The sequence below is a fragment of the Aristolochia californica genome, unplaced genomic scaffold (assembly GCF_029961685.1).
Source record: "Aristolochia californica isolate CCGP_79_NKW_82.1479 unplaced genomic scaffold, dmAriCali1.0.hap1 SCAF_15, whole genome shotgun sequence".
Lineage (NCBI taxonomy): Eukaryota > Viridiplantae > Streptophyta > Magnoliopsida > Piperales > Aristolochiaceae > Aristolochia > Aristolochia californica.
The window spans coordinates 19074582-19097333 of record NW_027181826.1 but is presented as its reverse complement, the minus strand read 5'-3'; the positions used below and the strand labels follow the sequence as shown (position 1 = coordinate 19097333).

Below are 22752 nucleotides of genomic sequence, written 5' to 3'. Positions count from 1 at the left end.
TCAAGTTTGTACTCGTCCCGACATAGCATTTATAGTAGGAGTTCTGGGCAGATATTTGAGTAATCCGGGTATGCAACATTAGAAGGCAGCCAAACACGTGATGCGTTATTTGAAGAGAACAAAAGACTATATGTTCATTTACCGGAGATCAGACAATTTAGAGATCATTGGGTTCTTTGACTCCGACTTTGTTGAATGCCAAGATAGCAGACGCTCCACATAAGGCTACATCTTTATGTTGGGGGAAGGAGCCATCTCATGGAAGTCTACTAAGCAGACTCTCATAGCTTCTTCAACCATGGTTGTGGAGTTCTTTACTTGTTTAGAGGCGTCCAACCACGGAATATGGTTGTAAAACTTTGTCACTTGGCTATGAGTGGTAGATGGCATTGACAGGCCATTAAAGATTTATTGTGACAATAACTCGACTGTACTTTATTCCAACAACGACAGGAGCTCGACAAAGTCAATGTTTATCGACATCAAGTTTCTAGTTGTTAAGGAGAGAGTTCAGGATAAACAAATTTATATAGAACATATAGGGACAGACTCTATGCTAACAGACTCATTAACCAAGGGCTTAATGCCTAAGGTCTTTCATGAGCACACTGCTTATATGAGCGTTATTTCTGAGGATACCTTGGTTTAGTGGGAGTTATTTTTGTACTATATGTTTGCTTTAGACATTGAGTTATTCAAAATTTTTTGTAATAAAATTGATTGCTTTATTATTCTATTTCTAAACTTGCTTGTGTTTTTCCTATGAGCAATGTTCACATTGCATTAAGGACTTTGGAAATATCTCACTAAAGACTGAAGAATGATCAGTTGGAAATAGGCATGTCCGAGATCACATTGCATGTAATTTCCATGCTACTCATCCATATTTGATCTAAGTCATTGAGTGTATTAATATGGTGATCATCGTGGTTTAGTCACGTCTGTATTGTGACTATAGTCGCGGTGGTTCCATTATTAATATATAAGATGGTTCTATAGTATACAAATGCGCACCTAAAGAATTTGTGATATAATTGTTTCAGGAATGATATTTAACCTAAGTAGGAGATTGTTAGGAAACTCACGTTTCCTAAGTTGGGCAACGTATTTTATTCAATTATATTTAATATGGGCTAAAATTAAGTGGTCTAATTTTGGTAAGCCCATAGATTGCTAAAGAATGAATATGGGTCAATTGAGTAGATACTCATATTGTCTTAATTAGGGAATTATGGGAACCCTAATTAAACAATATAAATAGAACATCAGGGTTGTGGTCCCCAATACGCAAAATCCAACACGGTTTCTCTTCTCCCTATCTGGAAGAGTCACGACGGTCCCGTAGTGGAATAAAGGTGATTTAGTTGAGGAAGATCATAAAACCATTCATCTGTTCGTCACAGTAATTCCGCATAAGAAAGAAGAAATTTTGGAATAGATCCAAGTATGTATCCCGAATCCTAATATTCTAGCGTGATGAAAAATTTAGATAATTAAATAACTCAATATAGATAAAAGACAAACATCACTCAAACTAGAACTCTTCTAGGACGTGACCATAAGATAAAGATGCATTTGTGAGTCCTTGATCTTCCAACTTATGTGATAAGGATGTCAGCTCGTGGTAATCATAGTAGATCCTACTTCTTATGGCCTTGGGCCCATCTTGTGGGCCTTCCTTGGTTGTGTGACTCATCTTATAATACACTTAGATATATAGGTCTTCCTTGGTTATGTGACCCATCTTATAATACGCTTAAATATATGGGTCTTCCTTAGTCGTGTGGGCTGGAGCCCATCTTCCAACATTACTCTATAGTAGAATGTCATGTTATGCACTAATAAAATTCTATATTACCAAATAGTTGCAGTTCACAAGGGTATGATAAATTCTAGTGTAGCATTGTCTTAAACGATATCAAGAACATAATCTACCAGAAAGAACAACACGGATAAAGAACAACATTTATTTCTCCCATTCTACATAGATATTGTGTCAACAGCTAAAAATATGTTACCCACTCAAATAACAAAGTATTCACACTAACCCACACTATGTTCATCATGGACTTGGAAGAATAATTTTCAGTCTTGGCAATGGCACCTTGTGTAAATACATAATACTACTATGTTATGAAGTAAAGAATGCTTATGCTACCTTGTAGTAGAATATTATGTTTTGCATTGCTAAAATACTATGTTATCAAATAGTTTGGTTTAAACAATATGAATCAAACCGAAATAATAATGTCAAATCGAAACTAGGGGTAATTTCATAAAAAAAGTTGACACATCATCACTTTGCTATCTTTGGTATTCAAAGAATCGTAATTTTGGCATTATTTAGTCAATAATTAATAAACTTTCCTAGAAACAATTATAATAAATTAATAACATAATATAAATATTATGATTCTTTGATTTTTATCACCAGAATCACGATACTTCCTCTTCTTGCAAATTTTCTTGTGTATTTACTTGAGCGAATTGTTAGTTGCAGAAAGATGGAAAGGAGAAAAAATTACAATAAATCTCCCTTGTTCTCAACCACACCACAAATCCACGCTATAGAATGAAAATTCCATCCTTAATGAAGTCCCAATCGAGTAAAGTTCCATCCCAACCACTCCACAAATCCACGCAACAGAACAAAAAGAAAGCAGGATTATGACGTGATACCGGAGATAAATGCTGCACCTGCTCCTCAACCCTCAACCATTGCCTACCCATTTCGATAATATGAACTTTTGGTCTGTAGATACGCCTGCTTTTGCATTGAATTACGCTGACCCGAAAGCAAAACCAGCAGGGAGGTTCACAGTTCATCTCTTCATTAATCCAGTTTCCTTAAACATTCCAAATACCGACCGGATTTCTTAACATTCTGGGCATTCAATGTGAACGAACTGGAACATTTTGATGGAGAAACAAAAGAAAGTGGACCGACATTCTCCGTGAGCGTCTAAACTCCGCCCTTTTGTTTCATGATTCTGTCTCTGACTCTCTACAGCTCAACATTCTTTTCTTATGATCTTCTCAAACGAACGCGAATGCCTTCCTTCTTCTCTTTTAAACGAACGTGTCATTGCAGGAAAGGATGATAGGAGTTGTTTAAGTGTCTTCCCTGGAAGGGATTAAGAATGAATCGTCTGCTTCTTTGACTTGCCCACTTTCAGAGAAAACCATAAAATAAAAAAAAATAAAAAAGTGATTAGGATCGTGAGCTTTACAAGAAAAACTCAAAAATAATTTTGGGTCTAATTTTAAAGCAGATACGAAGCTTTTCTTTTTAAGAATTAATGCTGTTTGACTAAAGAGGGTATCACCATAGTTCCTTCAGAAACTGGGGATTACTTCCTGAATGGGGGCAACGACCCAGTTTACTGATACCCCTTGCTTGACCGCAAGGATCGGCCGTGTGAGTGTCTTTCTAGTTTCTGTGAAAGAAGTAATAACAGAGGAGAAAGAAAGGAGTAAAAGTGTAGAAACTAGAAAAGTATTTGCAGTAGGCCACTAAACAGCGACATTTGTGTCCAGACAGCAGTCGGAGCAATCTTTTCCAGATGGGTGTACGTCTGGAAACTTCATCTTTTTTCGTCATCAAGATATAAATCGTCTGGGTTCGTCGTTCTTTTTTCAATCTGTTGCTCCTGGTTTTCTGCAGTTGCTGAGCAATGAGTGACCCCAAATATGCACATCCTTATCCTGCTCAAGGTAAGATGTTTTTCTGCTTTGTAGTGTCTGGGCGCTGAGGCTCTGGGAAGTGTGTGATTCCGTCGATCTGATTCGATAATCTTTGATGTTCATCATCTCTGTTTCATAATCTTTTAATTCCTTAAGAGGTTTTTGTTTCTTTCTTGTTTTCTGGTCGTGTAACACATAATTTCTTTAAGCCAATTTTCTGGGTTGTCAGCTATTCGGTTATCAGGTCTGGCGAGATCAAAATCTCTTTGTCATCATATTCCTCTTCCATGTCGCTATATGGTTATGAAGTTTTCGCCCTAGTCAGTATTGCTTCTAATTTTTTTTACAACAATTCTTTAATTTTCTCAGTTTGCGAGATAACTTTTTTACAGATTTATGGCTTCTTAATCTATCTATCTGCGTTTTTTTTGTCACTCGTTGCCTTTCTATCTTCAAAGGGCAATCGAAATTCTTCTTCGACTTATTTGGTCTTGAGGATTCTGACTGTCAGTACCATACTTGAGGACTTACTAGGTCTTGGGATTTTCCTCTTCTGTGTCATCTCTCTTCTTCCACAGGCTATTACCAGGGACCTCCAGTGATGGCACCACCTCAATATGTAGCTCCTCCACCTCGGAGACAACTTGGTTTCCTTGAAGGATGGTATGTTCGATGTGCTGTCACTTCCTCTTCTAATTCACGACCTTGGTAGATAATTATATCGTTGCCTTAGTAAGTAATCTTGCTTGTGTTTGCAGCCTTGAAGCCCTCTGTTGCTGCTGTCTTATTGATGAGTGCTGCTGTGACCCCTCTATCATCTTTGTCAGCTGATATCTGTTATTGGAATTGAAGACCGTCTTCTTCCTCTGAATTTGGAGTTTTTTGGGTTGTTTGAAGTGGTTACTGCAATTCATTGTTCCAACCCATGAATGTATTGGATCCTTATGTAGTGTTCTGTCGTCATAATCTCTTTCCAGAATATATGTTGGAAGTAAATTCGTCTTCTGCTTTGCTTCGAATTTTGAACATGGTCACTGTAGCAAGAAGCTTCGTCTATGAGATGGCCTGCTCGTGGTGGATGATGTAAGAGATGGCGTTTAGGAGGCCAATCGTGATCGATTGATTAAATCGCTTTCAGCATTCAAAACAGAGAAATTTATCGAGTGGGTGAGATTGAAAAGGAGAGCTATTAAATGGTCTGGCAAATTTCTCTGTTTCCAGTCCACGCCATCTAAATCAACTGATAAACCATGCCTGTATCTATCTATCTTCTCTATCTTCCTGGTAAAATCTGCGGTAACGAAGTCAAAACGACGAAAGTGATTTAGTATACTAAAAAATCATCAAAGAATGGCTACTACCGACTGTTTTTACCCACTACCGATTTGTTGAATGGCTGTTCCATCCCGTTATGATCTCTATGAAACCTTCCCAGGACGAAAAATTCAAAATTTAGAATACTCTTTTAACTGCTTCTCTCTCTCCGTCCTCAGCTGATGAGCCTGTGTGCTACAGGGTCCTCTCTGCAAATGATCTAACTGGATTGAGGAGACGGGAAGGCGAGCTTCTTTTATTCCATAAGACTTACAAAGAAAAGGTTGCCCTCGTTAGTCCAGACCGCATTAGCACTTAGCTAAGATATGTGAAGACTGTTATGGGTGCTCGCGCCTTCTTGTGCGAATCGGCTGTAGATTGTTAGCTTAGACATATAAAACAGAGTTGGGAGGTCTGAAGAGATAGGGGCAAGCCTCCTATCGCCCTAAGAGATACAGCCATACAGGACTACACCCCAGCTCACAGAAATTTCAAGGATCGAGCTACACCCCGGACATCTCCACTAGGGTGGCACCAAACCAAACGGGCTCGTAAACAGTTTGAGCTCACCTCAGAAAAAAAATTGATTCAGTTCAATTTTTTACTGAACTCGGCTCGAACTCAAATTTGAAATAATCAGCTTGTTAGCATAATTTTTTTACGAAAATACTTTTTACTCTAATTGTTCGACCGATCGTTTAACCCTTTTGGGTCCGTCAACATCTAATATTATTATTTGTCATTAGAATAAACACTATATTGATGAAAGTGTTTGCTTTTTTAATTTTAATTTTATTTTTTTTGTAATTTTTTTATTTTTGAAGTTTAAAACATAGGTGCTCGAAACCGGCTCTAGCTTGGGCTCAAACTTATTTAAAATTTTTGGGTTAGAAATTCTAATTTTAGGTTTGAAACTGTTCGAGCTCAAAGTATTCAAAATCAAGCCAAGCTCGAACCTGCTTTGTATGCCACCCCTACTCCTTTTGTCTCCCTCCTTTGCTTTTGTTTCTGCGTTAACAGATGATGCATGATCGAACTAGCGCCAAAATTGATGTTCGGTGGACCTGCCGTATCATGCCCCCCATTCAGGTGGCGTCTCCCACCCGGTTCCCTCCCAATCAGGCTCACTGGGAGCCGTCCCGCTATCCATCCTCTCCCAGGTTCTCTTACCTCCCAAACAAGAACTAAACACACAGTAAGCAACCAAACCACGGGCATTCCATCCCAACGAGGTTGGGAGAAGCACTTTTAATCATAGTAACATTTAAAACACAATTAACGCCAGTGTTGAAGGTGGAAGAAAAGAACACAGCACAGCCGTTGAGTTAACATACACTGAGGTCAAGGATAACAATCAGATGGAAGACTGAAACAGGAGCTGGTAAAGTTAACATGGAGCTGTTGTGGGATAGCAGAACAGTAAACTGCAGGGATGGTCAGCATTTCATCCAGATCAGAAATGTTCCATCGTCTATGAAACTCAGGAAAGTGACATCATACTTCTTGTCAGGGTGAAGTGATTTTCTTCCTAATTCTGCTCGAACGCCTCACAGGAGTGAGTGCATCATCTTCTCCGCAACCCTTCAACCATAATAAAAAGATTTAGACAGAGTTCTTCTTGACAACAAGCAGTGTACATGGAAAGAAATAAAATCTATTAAAGCGACTAGAGAACAACTTACATGTTTACCGTGAAGCATTTCATATGTTGTGAAGCTCCCAAGAGAAGGTGAAGCTGCAGAATTATCTGAGGCTATGGAGTTTCTTCTCACTTTTCTGTCAGTATCTTCAATCTTTCTCCGTTGACTGTAAGATGAACTCTTCAGGACACTACTACACATTTCTGAGGGACCTGACTCCCCTAACATCTCAAACTCCATTTGTGAATTTCGAGTTCCTTCCGAGTACAAATGCCCATCACTTAGAGCGGATATTGAACAAGACATCAGCTTTTCTGGTGGACGGTTCCACTTAAAAACAGTTGGCTGTACAGCAGAAGCTTTCTTATGCTTGAGATAGATAGTAGATGACAGGCCAGCAAGTACAAGGAAAGCAAAGGATGGTAGAGCAATGTGCAACCAAAGCTTGTTTTCTGCATAGAGACTGTTACAAGAATCCAACTTTCTGGAACCCGCTTCTTCAGATGTTGACTCACTCTTAATGTTAGTATGGTAATCACTAGTAATATTTTCTCGGGATTTAGGCTCTTCTCCAATTTGTGATGAAAGTTGTTCAGCTTCAAGAGCCGCCTCGTCAATTTCTTCTGCAACTTCTTTATCAATATTGTTTGTGCTTTCATGGTTGGATTGACCCTCTTCATCTTGTGGTTCGGGTTGCCGAACTATCTCAACAACGTCTTCTGCAACTTCTTTACTCTCATAGTCCAAGTGATCAGCACCTGCCTCTTTGTTTTGATCTTCATCTTCGAGCTCTGACCTAATCTTATTTCGCATAGCTTCTGCCAAACTGTAGACTGGGTGACTGCTTTCATGGTTGGATTGACCCTCTTCATCTTGTGGTTCGGGTTGCCGAACTATCCCAACAACGTCTTCTGCAAGTCCTTTACTCTCATAGTCCAGGTGATCAGCACCTGCCTCTTTGTTTTGATCTTCAGCTTCGAGCTCCGAACTAAACATATTTTGCATAGCTTCTGCCGCACTGTAGAGTGGGTGACCCTCTTTAGCTTTCGACTTTTGTTCTATTTTCTCTTCCTCCACGAGATCGATACCGCTCTGGTCTTTGGAATCTTCACGTGTCTCGTGAAGTTTTGTTTCAGTAAAATCTTCTATGATATGCTCTTCTTCTTCAGGCCCTGTCCTACCTTTTTTGTCCACTCCAGGAAAAAATTTCTCCGGATTCTCAGCAGCGATAATATCCGGCCGGTTACACATTTCATGGTCAAAATTAAAATTTGTAAACTCAAATTTGCCTGTCTTTTCCTTTTCAGAAAAGATATTCGCCTCAGAAAAATAAGAGATTGACCACTGTTTAAAACTATCAGCTGCCCGCTCAAGGTTTTCATAAGCAGGAGCAAATAACTGGTTCGAAAAAGAGGCATTGTGGAGATACGAGGAGATAATAGTCCCTGGACAGTCTGTAATTGACATGGACAAACAGGCTATAGCAAGCACTAGAAGGACTGATTTCCCCTTTCCTTCTCCATAAAGATAGGAACCAGACCTCCTTTTGATACAACCATTACTAATCTCTAATACGGGTCGGGTTGCACAGGTGTCCTCACTATCTTCGGCCTCTTCATCGCAATAAATTGATTCCTCGGAATCTTTTGGAATTTCTACAGCCTCTTCAGTATCTGAAGAGCTTTCTGATGTGAAGCTTTCTTCAAGCTTAATGCCTTTGTCACAATGAGAATCATTTTCTCTACTCAGACAGATTCCAATCCGCGAGTTGGGTTTGTAATGGAGGAATCGAGGCCTAGGAGGAAGATAATTAGTTTTCGGATCATATGGAAAACGAGACGAATCATGGGGCGAATCCTTAGATGAGAAATGATACTCTTTAGAATCCAACCGATCATCCTTGTAAAATGGTTCGGAAATTTGTGGCTTCAAAGGTTCTGTGACCTTGAAGTTATCAAGTGTCACAGATTCTGGACCTTCTCCCGATATTGAGAGTTTCGGTGTATCAGACTTGATCTCGGAACCAACCACGTTCTCCATTTTCGATCCGTCCCTTCCAGTTTCAGAAATATCCGAGAGCTCTTCTGAAACTAGAGGGGAATTTCCGTTAGGGAGAGAAACTGGAGCCCTATGGATCTGATCTCTATAAGCTAATTGTTTTGAGACCTGGGAGGTTGCTGGTAGTGCCAAAGAAACGGAGCTGATTTCGGATTTGCGACATGCTTTTTCGGTTCCAGAAAACTCTAAGGAATTCATGGACGTCACCACGGATTGTGTATCAGAGAGTGAAACAGAAGAGCTAACCGTTTCATTTCTTTCTGAAAGAACTTTCTTTTTAGTCGACGCAGCAACTTTGGAAGCTGTAGAGATGGTTGGAACCATGAAATTCTTTATCCCCTTCGAAACGACAGGTGATTGTATACGGACTGAACTTGAAGCAGTTCGATCTTTCTCGTTCTCTTTCTCGAAGGAAGCTCTTATCTTTCTTGGGGGGATTTCTGGGTCAAACGAAAGAACTATCAACACCCAGTTGAAGAACATAAGCTGAAAAAGGAAAAGAGAACAAACATTTCTAGAAATAAGAACTTATTACCTTGACTTGCAGGACTATTAGCAGGCGTAATAGGATAGAAGTTTCTCCGAATTGCATGAAGAGATGGCCTGCCAGAGGCAGTACCCGTGAAACTCTTCCGCCGAACGGAACTATCCGGAATATTAAAATTTCTGTTTGATCTGCTCGCAGTGGGAGATGGAGATCTGAGAGATGAGGACGCGACGCTTTCTATGTCCATTTCTTCCTCTCTTTCTGGAGGACTTCAGCAGCGATACAGCAACGAAAGGCAAATCGTTTACAGTGATTATAAGCGGAAATATCGAAACAGGGGATTTCGAGAGTATCTCGGGACGAATTGCAAAGGAAGTTTGATTCAAGAAACAGAAACGGCTAGTCGGGGAGGAGGAGAAGAGAAGTGTGTAACGTTTCAAGCTTCCGCTTTTTTGAATGTTTAAATGCCCGGGGAAATCTGACCGTTGACAAGAAAAGAGTTCCCACTTCCGAGCCGTTTGCCCATTAAATCAACTGAAGGACCTTCTCTTCTCCTATGCAATGGGGATCAGGCGAAAAATAAAAAATAAACAATAAAAATAAACCAATATTTTTTAAAGCAAGAGAGATTTTTATGGGTTTTTTTTAATTTTTATATTTTATACATTTTTATCAAATTATATTTTAAATTTATTTTTTTACAATTTAAATGTGTCAAAGATGGAATTAAATGGAGGGGGGTACGTGTGTTTTCTTCTTTGGCCTACAATGAATTATTTCTTCTGCATAAATTCAACACAATCAAACTGTTATGGTCCTAAGTTAAGTATCTATGTCTTCCGTTCCTACAAGCCGATCTTTTGGATAGTATTAACTAGGTGCTTAACACAAACTCAATCAGACCATAAACTTGGATAAAATATTTCTTACCATAAATTTGAAAATTAGAGAAAAATAACCATTTGAAATTTACTCCCCAAAGTGACTGTGCCATTTTCCTTCGTTTCGTTACTCATGCAATCTTGACACCAAGAATCTCTTAGTTAATCAAATTGTCGGTTTCATATATTTTATCACATTTGAGCCTCTTCATTCGGATTCCAATTTTCGGATCCAGATATCCGTCTAGGATTTGAAAAATCCGGACCGGATCAGATCCGAATAATATCCGGGGTCCCGTTCTTGTCATAAGTAGAGATAGATTGTCTTTGACTCAGGGATTCCCGTCAAGTCGGCTTTCTCTTCTTTCTGCGAACATCCGTTCTCTTTCCTGCGCATCTTAGCTCGAAAAAGCAGGAATATCTGAATTCTGATCTCATAACAACTCTCATAGATAACTCGTTTTATTCTTTTGAGTAGCCTTTGATTATGGATCACTTGCTCAACCGTCTCTTAGTTCTTTACTCTTCACAAACTGGAAACGCTTTAGATGCTGCGGAACGCGTCGGACGCGAAGCCGAACGGCTGGGATGTCGTGCTCCTGTCATCTCAATGGACGATTTTGACGCGGTACAACGCTGGATTTCCTTACCTTTTACTGTTTTATTTACAAACACATTCAATATTTGTGGTGCAGGCAGAATTGTTTACTCTTATAATACGAAACATATAAATGTCATATGTCAGATATTCCATTAAACAAAAATTAAGTATATTGCACGAAAAGTCCCAAGTTTAGAGTTTTGTTATAGATTTAAGACTTATCAGCCCTAGTTAATGGGGCTGGTTTGCTACACTTGGTGGGATAGGCACATTTTAACCAGTTAATCTACTTACAGGTTGTTCAAGAACGTCAATGATACATAAGGAAAGAGGACATTTGCTCTTTTTCTTGCGGTAATGGTACCCACATAGTGATGACTACTATGTGAGGTTACTTTGATGGAATCACTTTTCTGTTTTCCTTTAATGTCCTCTTTCTTTCTGTTTAGGAATGACCTTATGAGGAAAATTGATAAAAAAGCACAGGTAAAGAGCAATAAGAAGCTTCTGAGTAGTAAAACTTTGCTCTTTCTGCTTTAATAAATTAGACATATATCTGTCCTTTAGTAGCCGGTAAGTGCAGTAGGACTGCCCTTGGGTGTGCTAACCTTTTGAAAGTGTTGCTATAAAATATTTCAAAAAAAAAAAAAAAAAAAAGTGTTGCTATAATCTACTTTCACTGGTGTTTTATCAAAATTATCTGTGAGTGATGAACATATTACTTGTTTTTTCTTTCAGAATTCTTTACCTTATGAGGACATGGTGATATTTATTGTTTCTACAACGGGCCAGGGTGATACTCCTGATTCTATGAAGGTTCATTTCCAGTTCAAGAACTTGAGGGCTGATAATACGTCTCACTGCTTTCCTGTAGAGCTTATTTATTTTTTGTTCTTTTTTAGGTATTTTGGAGGTTTCTTTTACAGAAAAATTTGGGTCCTATGTGGCTGGAGAGGGTACACTATGCCGTGTTTGGTTTGGGTGATTCTGGCTACCAGAAGTATAATGTAATTATTTTCATCCTTGAGTTTCTTTATTTTTATTTCTTATTATATTCTGATGGGTTTGGAATTTTCTCATTGAAGAAATTTTGAGAAAAAAAACATATTAAATAAAAAATATCAGTTGTTGTTATTTTAAACTGTGGTCAATTATATGGTTCCTGATATCAGTTTCTGCAAATTCGAAGCTGGTGGCTGGTGCTAAAATTTATTGCTTGAAGCTTTCATTGATTTGAATCTGGAGTTCTTACTTCTTTAATGTCCCTCTGAAATATTTTCTGGAATTTAGTTCACAGCAAAAAAGCTGGACAAGAGACTTGCAGATCTTGGAGCAAGACTTATCATTGAAAAAGGTCTTGGAGATGATCAACACCCATCTGGGTATGATCCCGATTTAACCTCCCTTGCCTTCTATATATATCTTCAATATAAAGACAATGAAGGAGTCTCCATGGCTATGAGCTGCAATACATATTTGTGAAGGAAATCATTCTGTATTTTCAATTGAGAAAGACTAACATCCTACCTGCCGATATCTAATTAGGCTGCTTATTTAGAATTATGCGGAAGATATTTGAAGATAGATCTTTTCGGTACACCGTTTCTATATTGCGTCTCAAACATTTATCTTTTTATGAGGGACAAATTTATCTAATATAATTCAAAATGATGCCAAATATTTGGCTTTTTTTTATAGGTATGAAGGAGCACTTGATCCTTGGTTATCTAATTTATGGACAATACTAAAACAAAGCAGGCCTTCTTTCTTTCGGCATGGTTTGGAGGTACTGAATCCAGCTGTGAGAACTTTGGATCATCCCAAATTTCGGATCATATATCATGATGAAGAAGAAGCCCAATCACTAGTTTCTTCAACTTCAGGTAAAGCCTTATGGCGTTAGAAGTCTATGCTTTTTAGTTTCAAGAGTATTCATAAAAAACAGACATTAACAAAAATTAATTTGCTTACTCAGTCAAAAGCACGACTACGAGAGCATCCTAGATCTGAACTTGTGGTATAGAAGTCATAGATTGACTTACGATATGGTTTTTGGCAATCTGTAGTCATAGATTTCAGGGCGAACAGCTGAATTAGTGAAAGCAGCACCTGGTGGAAAGAACCATTTCTCTTCTGGAACTTTTGTATGGGGGAACTGTGTAGACTGTGAAATTCAGCTATTCTTATGAAAAGTGAAAGTTGTTTTTTTAAAAAAAAAAGTGAAATCTAGCCATTCACTATCTTAATGAAGAGTCTATAGATGTAGTATTTTTATATTAATTACACTTTTGAATGCATTTGATCCTTCTTGTTTGCTATAATATCTTCTCTCTTTTTCTCCGATAACAAATATCTTCATTCTTTGTTTCTCACTGATTCTCTTGGATCTATGCTGGGGAAGCATAACAAAGAGAAATTCATTTCTTTTTCATGGATGTATGTCCATATTCTTTTCAAGCTTTCAGAATTTAAAAGAACTGTGGATTCAGTTCCTACAGAAATCAATGGCAAATTATGTTTTATTCTGAAGTAAAATACAGCTTTGGAACTGCTATTGGAGATAAGTGGCTACAAGATAGTAGCTGAGACAATGCTATTTTGCTCATGGAGGGATGAGGATAAATTGTACATTCAGTACAGTTGGAATCTGCAGAAGATGTGCAATGTGTCAGATCCCTCTGGAAAATAATGAATGTTTTTGTTAAAACATTCTTCCTAATTTGTTAAGTTTATAGTTCTTATTCAGAACTGTTCTGTTCTTTTGACCTTTGAGAAGGTCAGGCTACATTTTGATTGCTCATGGTGATGAATGTAGAGTTTTTCTCTGGGGAAAGAAGCACTGCTTTCAATAGTTTCGTACTCATGCAAAATTATTTATGTAAGGCTAACATAACTAACTGGAAGAGTTTCAATGGGTTGGACACTGTTGTTAAATAATCTCCTCAATCTTGACAATCCTATCATAGATCTTTGCTACTAACTGTTAAATGTTTTCTACAAAGATTGCTTGTAGCGTGAAGTTTTTAAGACCATTTCATTGTTGCATGTTGAGTTTGAGATGTTTACCTCTTAAGCCTTAAGCTGCTAACTGCAGAGGACTATTTTAGCTCATCCATTGCAGTCTTTGTTTGTGGAGAAATTATTAAATAGAAGTCAAGAGAGTAAGTGTTATATAAAAATCATCTAAAGGATTGATGAAGGAGAGAAGAGAGAAAGAGACATAGGGAGATAAGAAGTGCATCATCTTTTTAGAGGTTGTCAAACTGCGTCTCTTTCCTTTTAATTAAAAGTACAATATGTTATGTGTATTTGATAGAAATTTCCCTCTGTCAAGTAATTAAATCAATTTCATTGTTGAAAGATGAAAATACATGTGCATCACTAAATACACACACATATATACATGTAATAGCTTGAAGGCAACTGTTTTACCTTCATTTATTTTTCCATTTTTGCTGACCCTTATTAATTGCATTATTTACTAGTCTTTTGCAAAATATCTACTATTTTTTGTTACAATATTTGCTGCTCTCAATGCTGGAAAACTGTAATTTGGTTGTTCCAGATTTGAAATCCCTGAAGCTTCAGATAGGAAGAGCTCGTGCTATGTCCCCTGGACTATCTTGCCATGATGATGATGGGCCTCAGTGTGTTTTACATATGGTATGACTTTGTATCTTTTTTTCCTTTACTGTCAGTAGTGGGAATTGCTTCTCTACATATAGAGAGTTGTATGGAATAAATATCTAGTGTATAGGCTGTTAAAGAGTTAAAAAGGGAACGCTTATTGAAATAATTCAGAATGAACTCATTGCAAGAGGAGCTTTAGCTAAATCAATATGTTTTGTTAAAATACAATGGAATAAGGTTTTCTTGAGACACTGCTTGATTTGTTAGAGAATGAGGGTACTATTATATAGTAAAAACTCTGCTTAAGGTAGCAATAGGTTAAGCCTGCTCGAACAATTTAATGTGGTTTACTTTATAGTGCTCTTTATTTTCAGTTTTGCTCCAGTTTATTGTGTTTATTAACAGGGGTATATTTGTAACTTGCATACTTTGGTTATCTTGATTAGAGGTCATTAATTAGAACCTTAGTATCTCAACAACCTCCGCTCCATTTCGCTCTCACTGTTTCTCTGCTCCTCCTTTCCTTCCCTGTCTCTACTTTCCTTCTGTATTTCTAAAGCCTAACCATGTTTCTCTCCTTTCATTGCCTGCTATCTCCTGATAATTCTCTGCACCTTTAACTATGAAGCTTTAATATACCCAAAACCGGATTATCAGTCTCTGAGTCCAGTTGTTTGGGCTTCATAATCTGCTAAAAAAGGATACATTGCTAATATGACTGCATGAATTAGAAGATATCAGTCCATGGTGGGTTCTTCTCCTTTGGTTATTTTTGTTATTCAAACGTATTTCTTCTTTATGTGAGTTTGTTCTCTCTACTGTTGGCTAGACCATCAAAGATCAGTGTCTTCTAATCCATGTTGACACAATTGGCACATGTAATCACCAAGAAATCCTAGTCAAGGATTGACAATGAACCTAATTTGCACCCATCATTTAGGCAGGGTTGAGACAATACTAATTCAACACCAACACAAGGCAACACAAGGCTTAGACCACATCTTCCTGCACTGCCCCTTTTCTTTTGCTCTTTGGAGAGCTGTTTTGCAGAAATTTGGCTACTTCCTTTTGTTTTCCAGCTCCTTTTTCCAGATTTCTTGACAGATTACTTTATGAGCCTTTGTCAAAGTCTGGAAGGATTTTATGGAATCTAGCAACTATTTGGGCCTTGTGGGAGGAAGAAAACAATAGAACTTTCAATAATAAGTCTAGATCTATTGGTGGTGTCGTTGAGCGTATACTCCATTTTTGGGCCAATAGATCACCTGGTTTGAGCATTTAGAATGTGCTGTTTTAAGAGGACATTGGTGCAATGTAGCCTCGTTCTCCTCCTCTAGGTACATATCTTTTTTTTTTTTAGAAAGGGAGTATTTTATTAATTCCATAAAAAACAAACAGACCTAAGCAGAGGTCTCCCTTATAATGAGGGATTGAAGGGCAAACTCCTCTTTGGCCAAAGAGTCAGCTTAACAGTTTACTGAAACGGGAACATGAGACCAAGAAAAAAACAAAGATACAAAGATCTTGCACTTCAAAACAAAACAAGGCCATAAGCGCCAGGCGGGTCTTTCTTTGCCAAACACTAACATATGACAACCGATGAGTCTCTTTCTACGAAGAGCCCTCAAATCGATCTTTGAAAATCTTCAGGCCATGCCTTAGAGCTTAGAGTTCAGTAGTGGTAGTGTTCTTCGTGCCCAGTGGCTAAGCATAGGAAGCAAGAACAACACCAAAGGATCATGGAAAACACCCCCAAAACCGACAGGTCCCAGATTACCAAGAAAGAAGTCTAAGTTAAGCTTGATAGTGCCTTTGCAAGGGGTATCCCATTCAATCATGGCTTTAGACTCGGTCAAGGAGAGGCTAGGAATGGAGACCAGCTACATCTTACCGAGCTGTCACTGATATCGCTAAAAGCATCAAGAGCAAGGGGTCAGGAGATGATGTGTGCAAGAATTCTATCAGCAGTGGATCGGGGACTGTCTCTGCTATTAAAGACCCTTTGATTTATTTTGAACCAAAGATACCAGGGGATGAACGCTAAGTAGGTCTTCATCATGGCTTTACCTAGGAAAGGGAAGGAGGTATCCAGGCAAAGCTCAACTAGATCACAGGTTGAAGGCATGCAGATTGGCATCTCAAACATGCTGAATAAACAAACCACATCCTCCTACAGCACAGGCAGCGGATAAAAATGTGGCCAATGCTTCCATCAACTAACTGCCAAAGATCAAATGACAGGACAACCAAGGAGGAACCCTGCTTGGATAAGGTGTCTTTGAAAAGAAATTTGCCATGGAGCACACTCCAGACAAGAAATTTTGTCTTGTATGGACCATAAAAGCCCTAGGCTCTTCTAGCTCTACTGGAGCCAAGGGTAGAGGCAGGAGGGGAGGCATCAGATGTGAGTATTTTGTTTCACAATGAGACTGAAAGGTGCTCCGCCATGGGGCACTAGATGAACTTTGTCTACCTGAGAATATATGAGGAATAATTGATTCATCTCCTTTAGCATGTAGCTGATTTCAACGGCTTCGAGATCATTTAGAGGCCTCCAAAAGAGTCTGGTTCAATCATCATTGAGCAGGCCACCATTCCCAATTGCCTCAACGAGAGTGACATGCTGGTTAAGAGCGAGGTGAAATAGGCGAGGAAATAAAAGTTTAAGGGAGGCGCTGGCTACCCAAAGATCACTCCAAAAGAGAATTATGTAGCCATTCCTAGCTGCAGTACAACCATTGGCCTTGAAATGCCAGAAGGTATGGGAGATGAAGTGCCAAATGGGGAAGAGCCAACTAGAACGCCCTTTGTCTAACCACCAGAAATCATGAGCCCGGCTCAATTTTCTAAGGGCAAACTTGCCCCAAGGAAGACAGGTACATATTTTTATCGCAATGGAAACCTCTTTGTGAGGGTTGGTTAAAATTAAATTTTGATTGGAGCTGAAGAGGGAACACAGGCCCTGTGGGAGGGAGAGGTGTTTTCAGAGATTACTTAGGGAATGTTTTTCATGTGTTTTGTGCTCCTTTTGGGCATTGCGACTCTATTGAGGCTGAGCTATGTGCTCTCCATTGTGGCCTTAGAATTTTTTAGCATCTTTTCCCAGGAACTTTAGAGGTGGAAGGTGATTCAGTAATGATTATTAGTTGGTTTCGTTCTGATGGAAGTCCACCTAGGTGGTTTTTGTGTTTTTTTTATGACATTCGTGACATTGCTAGTTGTTATCAGATTTCTTGGTCGTATATTCTCACTATCTTTAAAAAAAACACAAAGCAAGACCCATAGTCAAGGACAAAATCTCCCACTGAAATAGTAGATAGAATAGATTATTGTTTCATTAGGTTTAATCTGGCCATGGAGCAAACTTAAGGAATATGCTACAATATGTGAGATGTCTCAAACCAACACTAACGATGCTTCATGATTTCACCTTAAAAAAACTCTTCTCTCAAGTAGAAATCTAGACAAACTGGAAACGACGTCAACATCTTTTTGCTTGGCAACTACAACACTTTGGATGAGGATAAAAAAAGGGAGAATAGGATTGGATGACTTTATGATCACCAAGAAGGCAGTTTTCTTCATTTGGCCTCTGAGTGCTTCTGCTCAGTCAAGATTTCATCATTGCACCATCAGCGCTTCATATATTCAAGCCACTTGTACAAGTTTCCTTTCTTTTAATGGATTAGGATACCCACATGAGGGTATAGGAGAGAAAAAATAATTTTTTTTGGAAAAATCTGTTCCTCACTTCACATACCACACTTCATGAAGAAAAATTGTACCGCTCAATCATTCAAATGAGCAGAATCAATAATATGTGGGGGGACTTTTCTTATTTGGTGTTGAATCACCATGGCACCAAAAACCTAATAAGAGGGCCTGTCACATTAGAAATTCTTGTGCTATAACCTCCTAGAAATGGAAGAAAAAGATATTGCAACTTTAGGAGTCATGCTAAAGGAGCTATGGCAAAACTATATGAACGTTGGAGAATTGAGAAGCAAGCTAGACAACGCATGGAAAATTGTTAGAGGTCAACCTAAAGGGATAGTGGTGAATGTACATTAACGGCTACAAAAATTAAAATACGTATTGAGCTCAAACAAGCAATTGGAGACAACTTTTTAGAATAATCTACTCCATATGTTTGAGTTCGGTCTTTAGCCATCAATCTAGTCTTCCATCTGGCTGGTTTTTTATTATAAATACCCAAGGATATTCCACCATCTCAGCACATGGAGGAGCATCAACTATTCCTGAGTCCCACATGACTCCAATGCCTGCATTTCTTCCACTATGACTCTTCATCAACCAGAAATCAAGTGAATCAAGTTTAGCAATAGGATTGTTGAGCTATGTGCTCCCACGTTGAACTATTGGGATCATAGGCCCATATAATGTAAGAGGCATGATGACCTCTGAACATTGGTATTTTGGTATTTTTCTAATAGTAAAAAAAGGTGAATGGAATGAATTTTTTTGAGAGTGTAACATAAGAATAAGGTATTGTCTCTGTCTAATACCAATGACTATGTCATGCTTCTCTATCTTAATGTAATTCTTATAATTTCAAAAAATAAAAATAAATCAGTTACCTTATTTTTGTTTTGTCCTTCTAGACAAAAAATCGGCACCTAACTAAAATGGGGTGTGGAAGAGATGTGCGCCACTTTGAGCTAGAGGCGCTTTCATCTGTAAGTATGAAAATGCCTTCCCAATTCCAACTAAAGCATTTCTTTTTATGTAATTCTTCCAGAATGTTGATCTCTTCAAGATTTCACATTCAACTTTGGGCACGGGTTCAGATATGCTGTTCAAGTTAATTTGGCATTTCTGTTTTTCAGGTTATTGAATATCAACTAGGTGATGTTGTGGAGATCCTCCCCGGTCAAAATCCTGATGCTGTTGATGCTTTCTTGAGACGGTGTAATCTAAATCCAGACGCATTTATAACGGTATGTAATTTTTTTTAGTTGAATAACTGTAGAAATCAAATTGTTATCTAAAATTGTCTTCCTTTTGGGTTTAAGGTACAACCTTCTGTGCTGATTTCAAAAATTGAGATCCATTGTCTAAAGTTTTCATTTCCATGTTTCAGGTTGAGCCTAATGGTTCTGAGAGGTGTGTTGGTTCGACTAGGATTTTTGACAGAACTCCTGTCCACTTGAGAAATTTTGTGGAATTAACCATGGATGTGGCATCGGCCTCTCCACGGCGTTACTTTTTTGAGGCAAGAATGCTGTATGTTTCAGAATTCTGTTTTTGTTGGTAGAATATTACAAAATGCAAATCTCGTAGCATTATTTTCTTCCTTAGAATAATGATTAATTGTATTATCATCTTAGTTGCATTGTTCTGTATCTTGTATTCATGCTTCATTCACTGATCTTTCGCTAGCTTTGAACATAAATAATAAGAGCAGTGGGGCCAAAACAGTACTAGGCTTATAGTTTTTTTTTTTTTATGAAATGTGATTTTATTAAGAGAGCAAAAAGGAGGAGCTAACTCCTAACAACAAGAGATTGCAAGGAGGCTCCTTGCTTGGCTAAAGCATCAGCCACAGAATACTAGGCTTATAGTTATGCATTTTTTTTTTTTTTAAAATGATTTACTTCAGAGTTCTGATGGGAGCTGGTGCATTAGTGCTGGTATGATCGCACCCGGTTTATAGTTATGCATTAAAAGAAAAGTAATATTGTACAGTCAGAAAAAAAAAAATCATTACTAGCTACTAATCTGAAGAAAGTATGTCATGTTTGCCACTACTGCACTTCATTTTCTACTCATCATGTCCTCATTCAGAATGTGAGGCATGCGAGAGACTTCTTCAAAAGTTCATGCATTTTGTAATTGATAGTTTGATAAACCAAATATTAAGCGAAAGAGTACATGAAGGTCTCATTCCATCTGTAGAAGTCCTTCATTTGGACTTCTCCAATTGCCGTTGGATTAGACTAATCTCAGCCATGAATTGCTGTATATTAATATCTTTATTTAAAACAGCATGAGAAAGATTTTATTAAGAGCTAGGAAAATGGGCTACTCAAGGAGGGAAGAAGACACCAGAGTAATTATGACAGAAAACAAAAAACAGCATGACTAAACAGCTATGAACTTAAAAACTAAAAACTAATCCGTTGCTTATCATTTTCTAAAATAAGGTGTTGCAAGGAAGCTCCACTTATTGGCCAAGTCATATGCGCACTTTCGCTGCAATAATTTTTGCAATTGTTTTCCAAAAAAGTATTTGTATTTATAGAGAGATTATCAATTAAAATTTCAGCATTAGGATTTCATAGCATCAACTATTTAAAATACAGTTGTACTAACTCAGTTTGGTATTGAATTTGCCCATCAATTTTTTCTCATGAACTATGAAGATGGTAATTGTACAAGGACCTTAATCTTACACCAAGTCCTTCGTCTTTTCAAGCAGAGCCATTTCAGTAAGAGTTGGAAATTTTTCTTACACAAGTGTAGATCAAAACCCCTAGTGGCAGGGGAAGGGCCATCTATCATTTTGTTTTCTGATTTCAATGTATATTTTCAATTCAAATTTCACTGCTCACAATTTGGTTTATATTAACAACATGATATTCGCAAATTAACCTCAACTTTTCATCTAAATAAAATCATTTACAATGGTTTATATGCTGCATATGCATTTCTAGATATTCTGTTTTACATCATCAACTTTCAAGTGGTTGCTGATAAGCGACCATGGCTTCAGGTAATGAGCTTTTTTGCAACTGCTGAGCATGAAAAGGAAAAGCTTCAATACTTTGGTTCACCTGAAGGACGGGATGATCTATATCTATATAATCAGAAGGAACGTAGAACTGTTTTGGAGGTGAAGCCTCCTATTCTTCCTCAAGAGCTGTATACATTGTCATTGACAAGCCCTCGTGAAATTACTGTTATTATTTTTTACACGTACATGGGTCAACTTCAGATTATATTTAAGATAGATTCAGAAAAGACTTTTTTTTTTAATTATATACTTGAAAATTTCAGGTGTTAGAGGACTTCCCATCAGTGCATATGCCATTTGAATGGCTGGTACAGCTGATTCCTCCGTTAAAAACAAGAGCCTTCTCTATCTCTTCTTCTCCTTCTGCTCATCCAAATCAAGTGCATTTGACTGTAAGTATAGTGTCATGGATGACTCCTTTCAAGAGGAAGCGGTCAGGACTATGCTCAAGTTGGTTGGCTGGACTGGATCCTAAAAAAGGTAGACCCTTTTCACGAAACAAATTATATATGTTAGCAAAAAAATATTTTAGTTGTTTTTTTGTCTGTAATTCAAAATGAGATCAAGGGTATAAATTACAGTGAAGCAATGGATTTCTTATTTCATCATATAGGGGGATATGTTATCATGACATCTGTTATCTTCATTGTTGTCGTGGTATGCTTTTTGGTATGAAAATGCAGGTGACATGAGAAAAATAAAGCAGGTGAATACAGAAATTTAGCAGAAAGATAAGTTTTTGTGTTACAGTATTGTTTGAGGTTTTTCAAGAGTAACTTTGAACAGATAAATCTAGTGAAGGTTTTTAGTGATCTTATCAAATTCCAAGATATTAATATATAGTTTCTTGTGGGTACTCAAAGAACTTATCTAGTATGAAGATAAAAATGGAAAGTATGTCAATTTTTTTATTACTGAAATTCTGTTTTTGTTGAATGAGCAGGTGTTCGTATACCTGCATGGTTTAAGAGAGGCTCCCTTCCTCCCCCACCATCCTCACTCCCTCTTATTCTTATCGGGCCTGGAACCGGTTGTGCACCTTTCCGTGCATTTGTGGAGGATAGGGCAATACAGAGAAATTCTTGGCCCATTGCTCCCACCCTTTTCTTCTTTGGTTGCCGAAATGAAACGAGTGATTTTCTTTATAGGGACTTCTGGTTGTCTCATACAAATACCTCTGGAGTGCTTTCAGAGGAAATGGGTGGAGGTTTCTTTGTTGCATTCTCAAGAGACCAACCACAGAAAGTTTACGTGCAGCATAAGATGAGGGAAGAAAGTGAACGCGTTTGGGCATTGCTGACAACGGGTGCTGCTGTATATATTGCAGGCTCATCAACTAAAATGCCAGCAGACGTGTTTTCTTGTATGGAGGAAATTGTAGCGAAAGAAAGTGGCCTTTCGAGAGAAATGGCAGCTAGATGGCTCAGAAAATTGGAAAAGGACGGTCGATACTACGTTGATACATGGTCATAGACTCGTGCATATGATTTTTGCATGTATTTCCATGCACTCACCAAGAAGAGTCCAAAAATGCCTGTATAACTTGTTTTTTATTCAAAGTAGTTCAGTGCGGGGGAACGGATCAAGAAGATATATTTCATGTATTGGACCAACTCAACAGTCCATCACACTTCATCTGTGGCCGAATTTTAGCTCAAAGATTGATAAAAATCACAATATCATCATTAATGTCTTTTCATCAA

The 22752-nt window shown here is 38.0% G+C and overlaps 2 protein-coding genes and 1 long non-coding RNA gene across 5 annotated transcripts; 2 read left to right on the top strand and 1 right to left on the bottom strand.

The window, feature by feature from the left end:
* The first annotated feature begins 3649 nt into the window (after positions 1 to 3649).
* LOC137951122 (uncharacterized) lies at positions 3650 to 4635 on the top strand. The gene is made up of 3 exons (XR_011112115.1): positions 3650 to 3714; positions 4263 to 4347; positions 4443 to 4635. It is a non-coding gene; the product is annotated as an uncharacterized lncRNA (long non-coding RNA).
* A 1559-nt stretch (positions 4636 to 6194) lies between these two features.
* Positions 6195 to 9564, bottom strand: LOC137951956 (probable GPI-anchored adhesin-like protein PGA55). The gene is made up of 3 exons (XM_068798959.1): positions 9232 to 9564; positions 6681 to 9136; positions 6195 to 6579 (listed from the first exon to the last, which is right to left on the bottom strand). Exons 1-3 carry the CDS (start codon positions 9428 to 9430, stop codon positions 6505 to 6507), a joined length of 2730 nt encoding a protein of 909 aa, XP_068655060.1. The 5' UTR covers positions 9431 to 9564; the 3' UTR covers positions 6195 to 6504.
* Positions 9565 to 10419: 855 nt separating this feature from the next.
* Positions 10420 to 22741, top strand: LOC137951492 (NADPH-dependent diflavin oxidoreductase 1). 3 transcript variants are annotated; one of them, XM_068798179.1, is made up of 12 exons: positions 10420 to 10692; positions 11404 to 11481; positions 11568 to 11672; positions 11956 to 12047; positions 12364 to 12548; positions 14231 to 14328; positions 18918 to 18992; positions 19143 to 19253; positions 19397 to 19528; positions 21029 to 21148; positions 21313 to 21529; positions 21993 to 22741. In XM_068798179.1, the coding sequence occupies exons 1-12, from the start codon at positions 10552 to 10554 to the stop codon at positions 22520 to 22522; spliced, it is 1884 nt and encodes a 627-aa protein (XP_068654280.1). In that variant the 5' UTR covers positions 10420 to 10551; the 3' UTR covers positions 22523 to 22741. The 3 variants fall into 3 exon arrangements, with proteins under 3 accessions (XP_068654280.1, XP_068654281.1, XP_068654282.1); XM_068798180.1 differs by having other exon boundaries at positions 10607 to 10692; positions 10962 to 11481; XM_068798181.1 differs by lacking the exons at positions 10420 to 10692; positions 11404 to 11481; positions 11568 to 11672; ... (3 more) ...; positions 18918 to 18992; positions 19143 to 19253 and having other exon boundaries at positions 19468 to 19539; positions 21993 to 22735.
* Positions 22742 to 22752: the final 11 nt, after the last annotated feature.

Coding starts and splice junctions, on each gene's coding strand:
- LOC137951956 (XM_068798959.1), bottom strand. CDS start 9,430: ATGGACATAGAAAGCGTCGCGTCCTCATCTCTCAGATCTCCATCTCCC. Junction 9,137..9,231: donor TAATAGTCCTGCAAGTCAAG/GTAATAAGTTCT, acceptor CGTTTGACCCAG/AAATCCCCCCAAGAAAGATA. Junction 6,580..6,680: donor AAATGCTTCACGGTAAACAT/GTAAGTTGTTCT, acceptor TTATGGTTGAAG/GGTTGCGGAGAAGATGATGC.
- LOC137951492 (XM_068798179.1), top strand. CDS start 10,552: ATGGATCACTTGCTCAACCGTCTCTTAGTTCTTTACTCTTCACAAACT. Junction 12,549..14,230: donor ACTAGTTTCTTCAACTTCAG/GTAAAGCCTTAT, acceptor TGGTTGTTCCAG/ATTTGAAATCCCTGAAGCTT. Junction 18,993..19,142: donor AGCTAGAGGCGCTTTCATCT/GTAAGTATGAAA, acceptor TCTGTTTTTCAG/GTTATTGAATATCAACTAGG.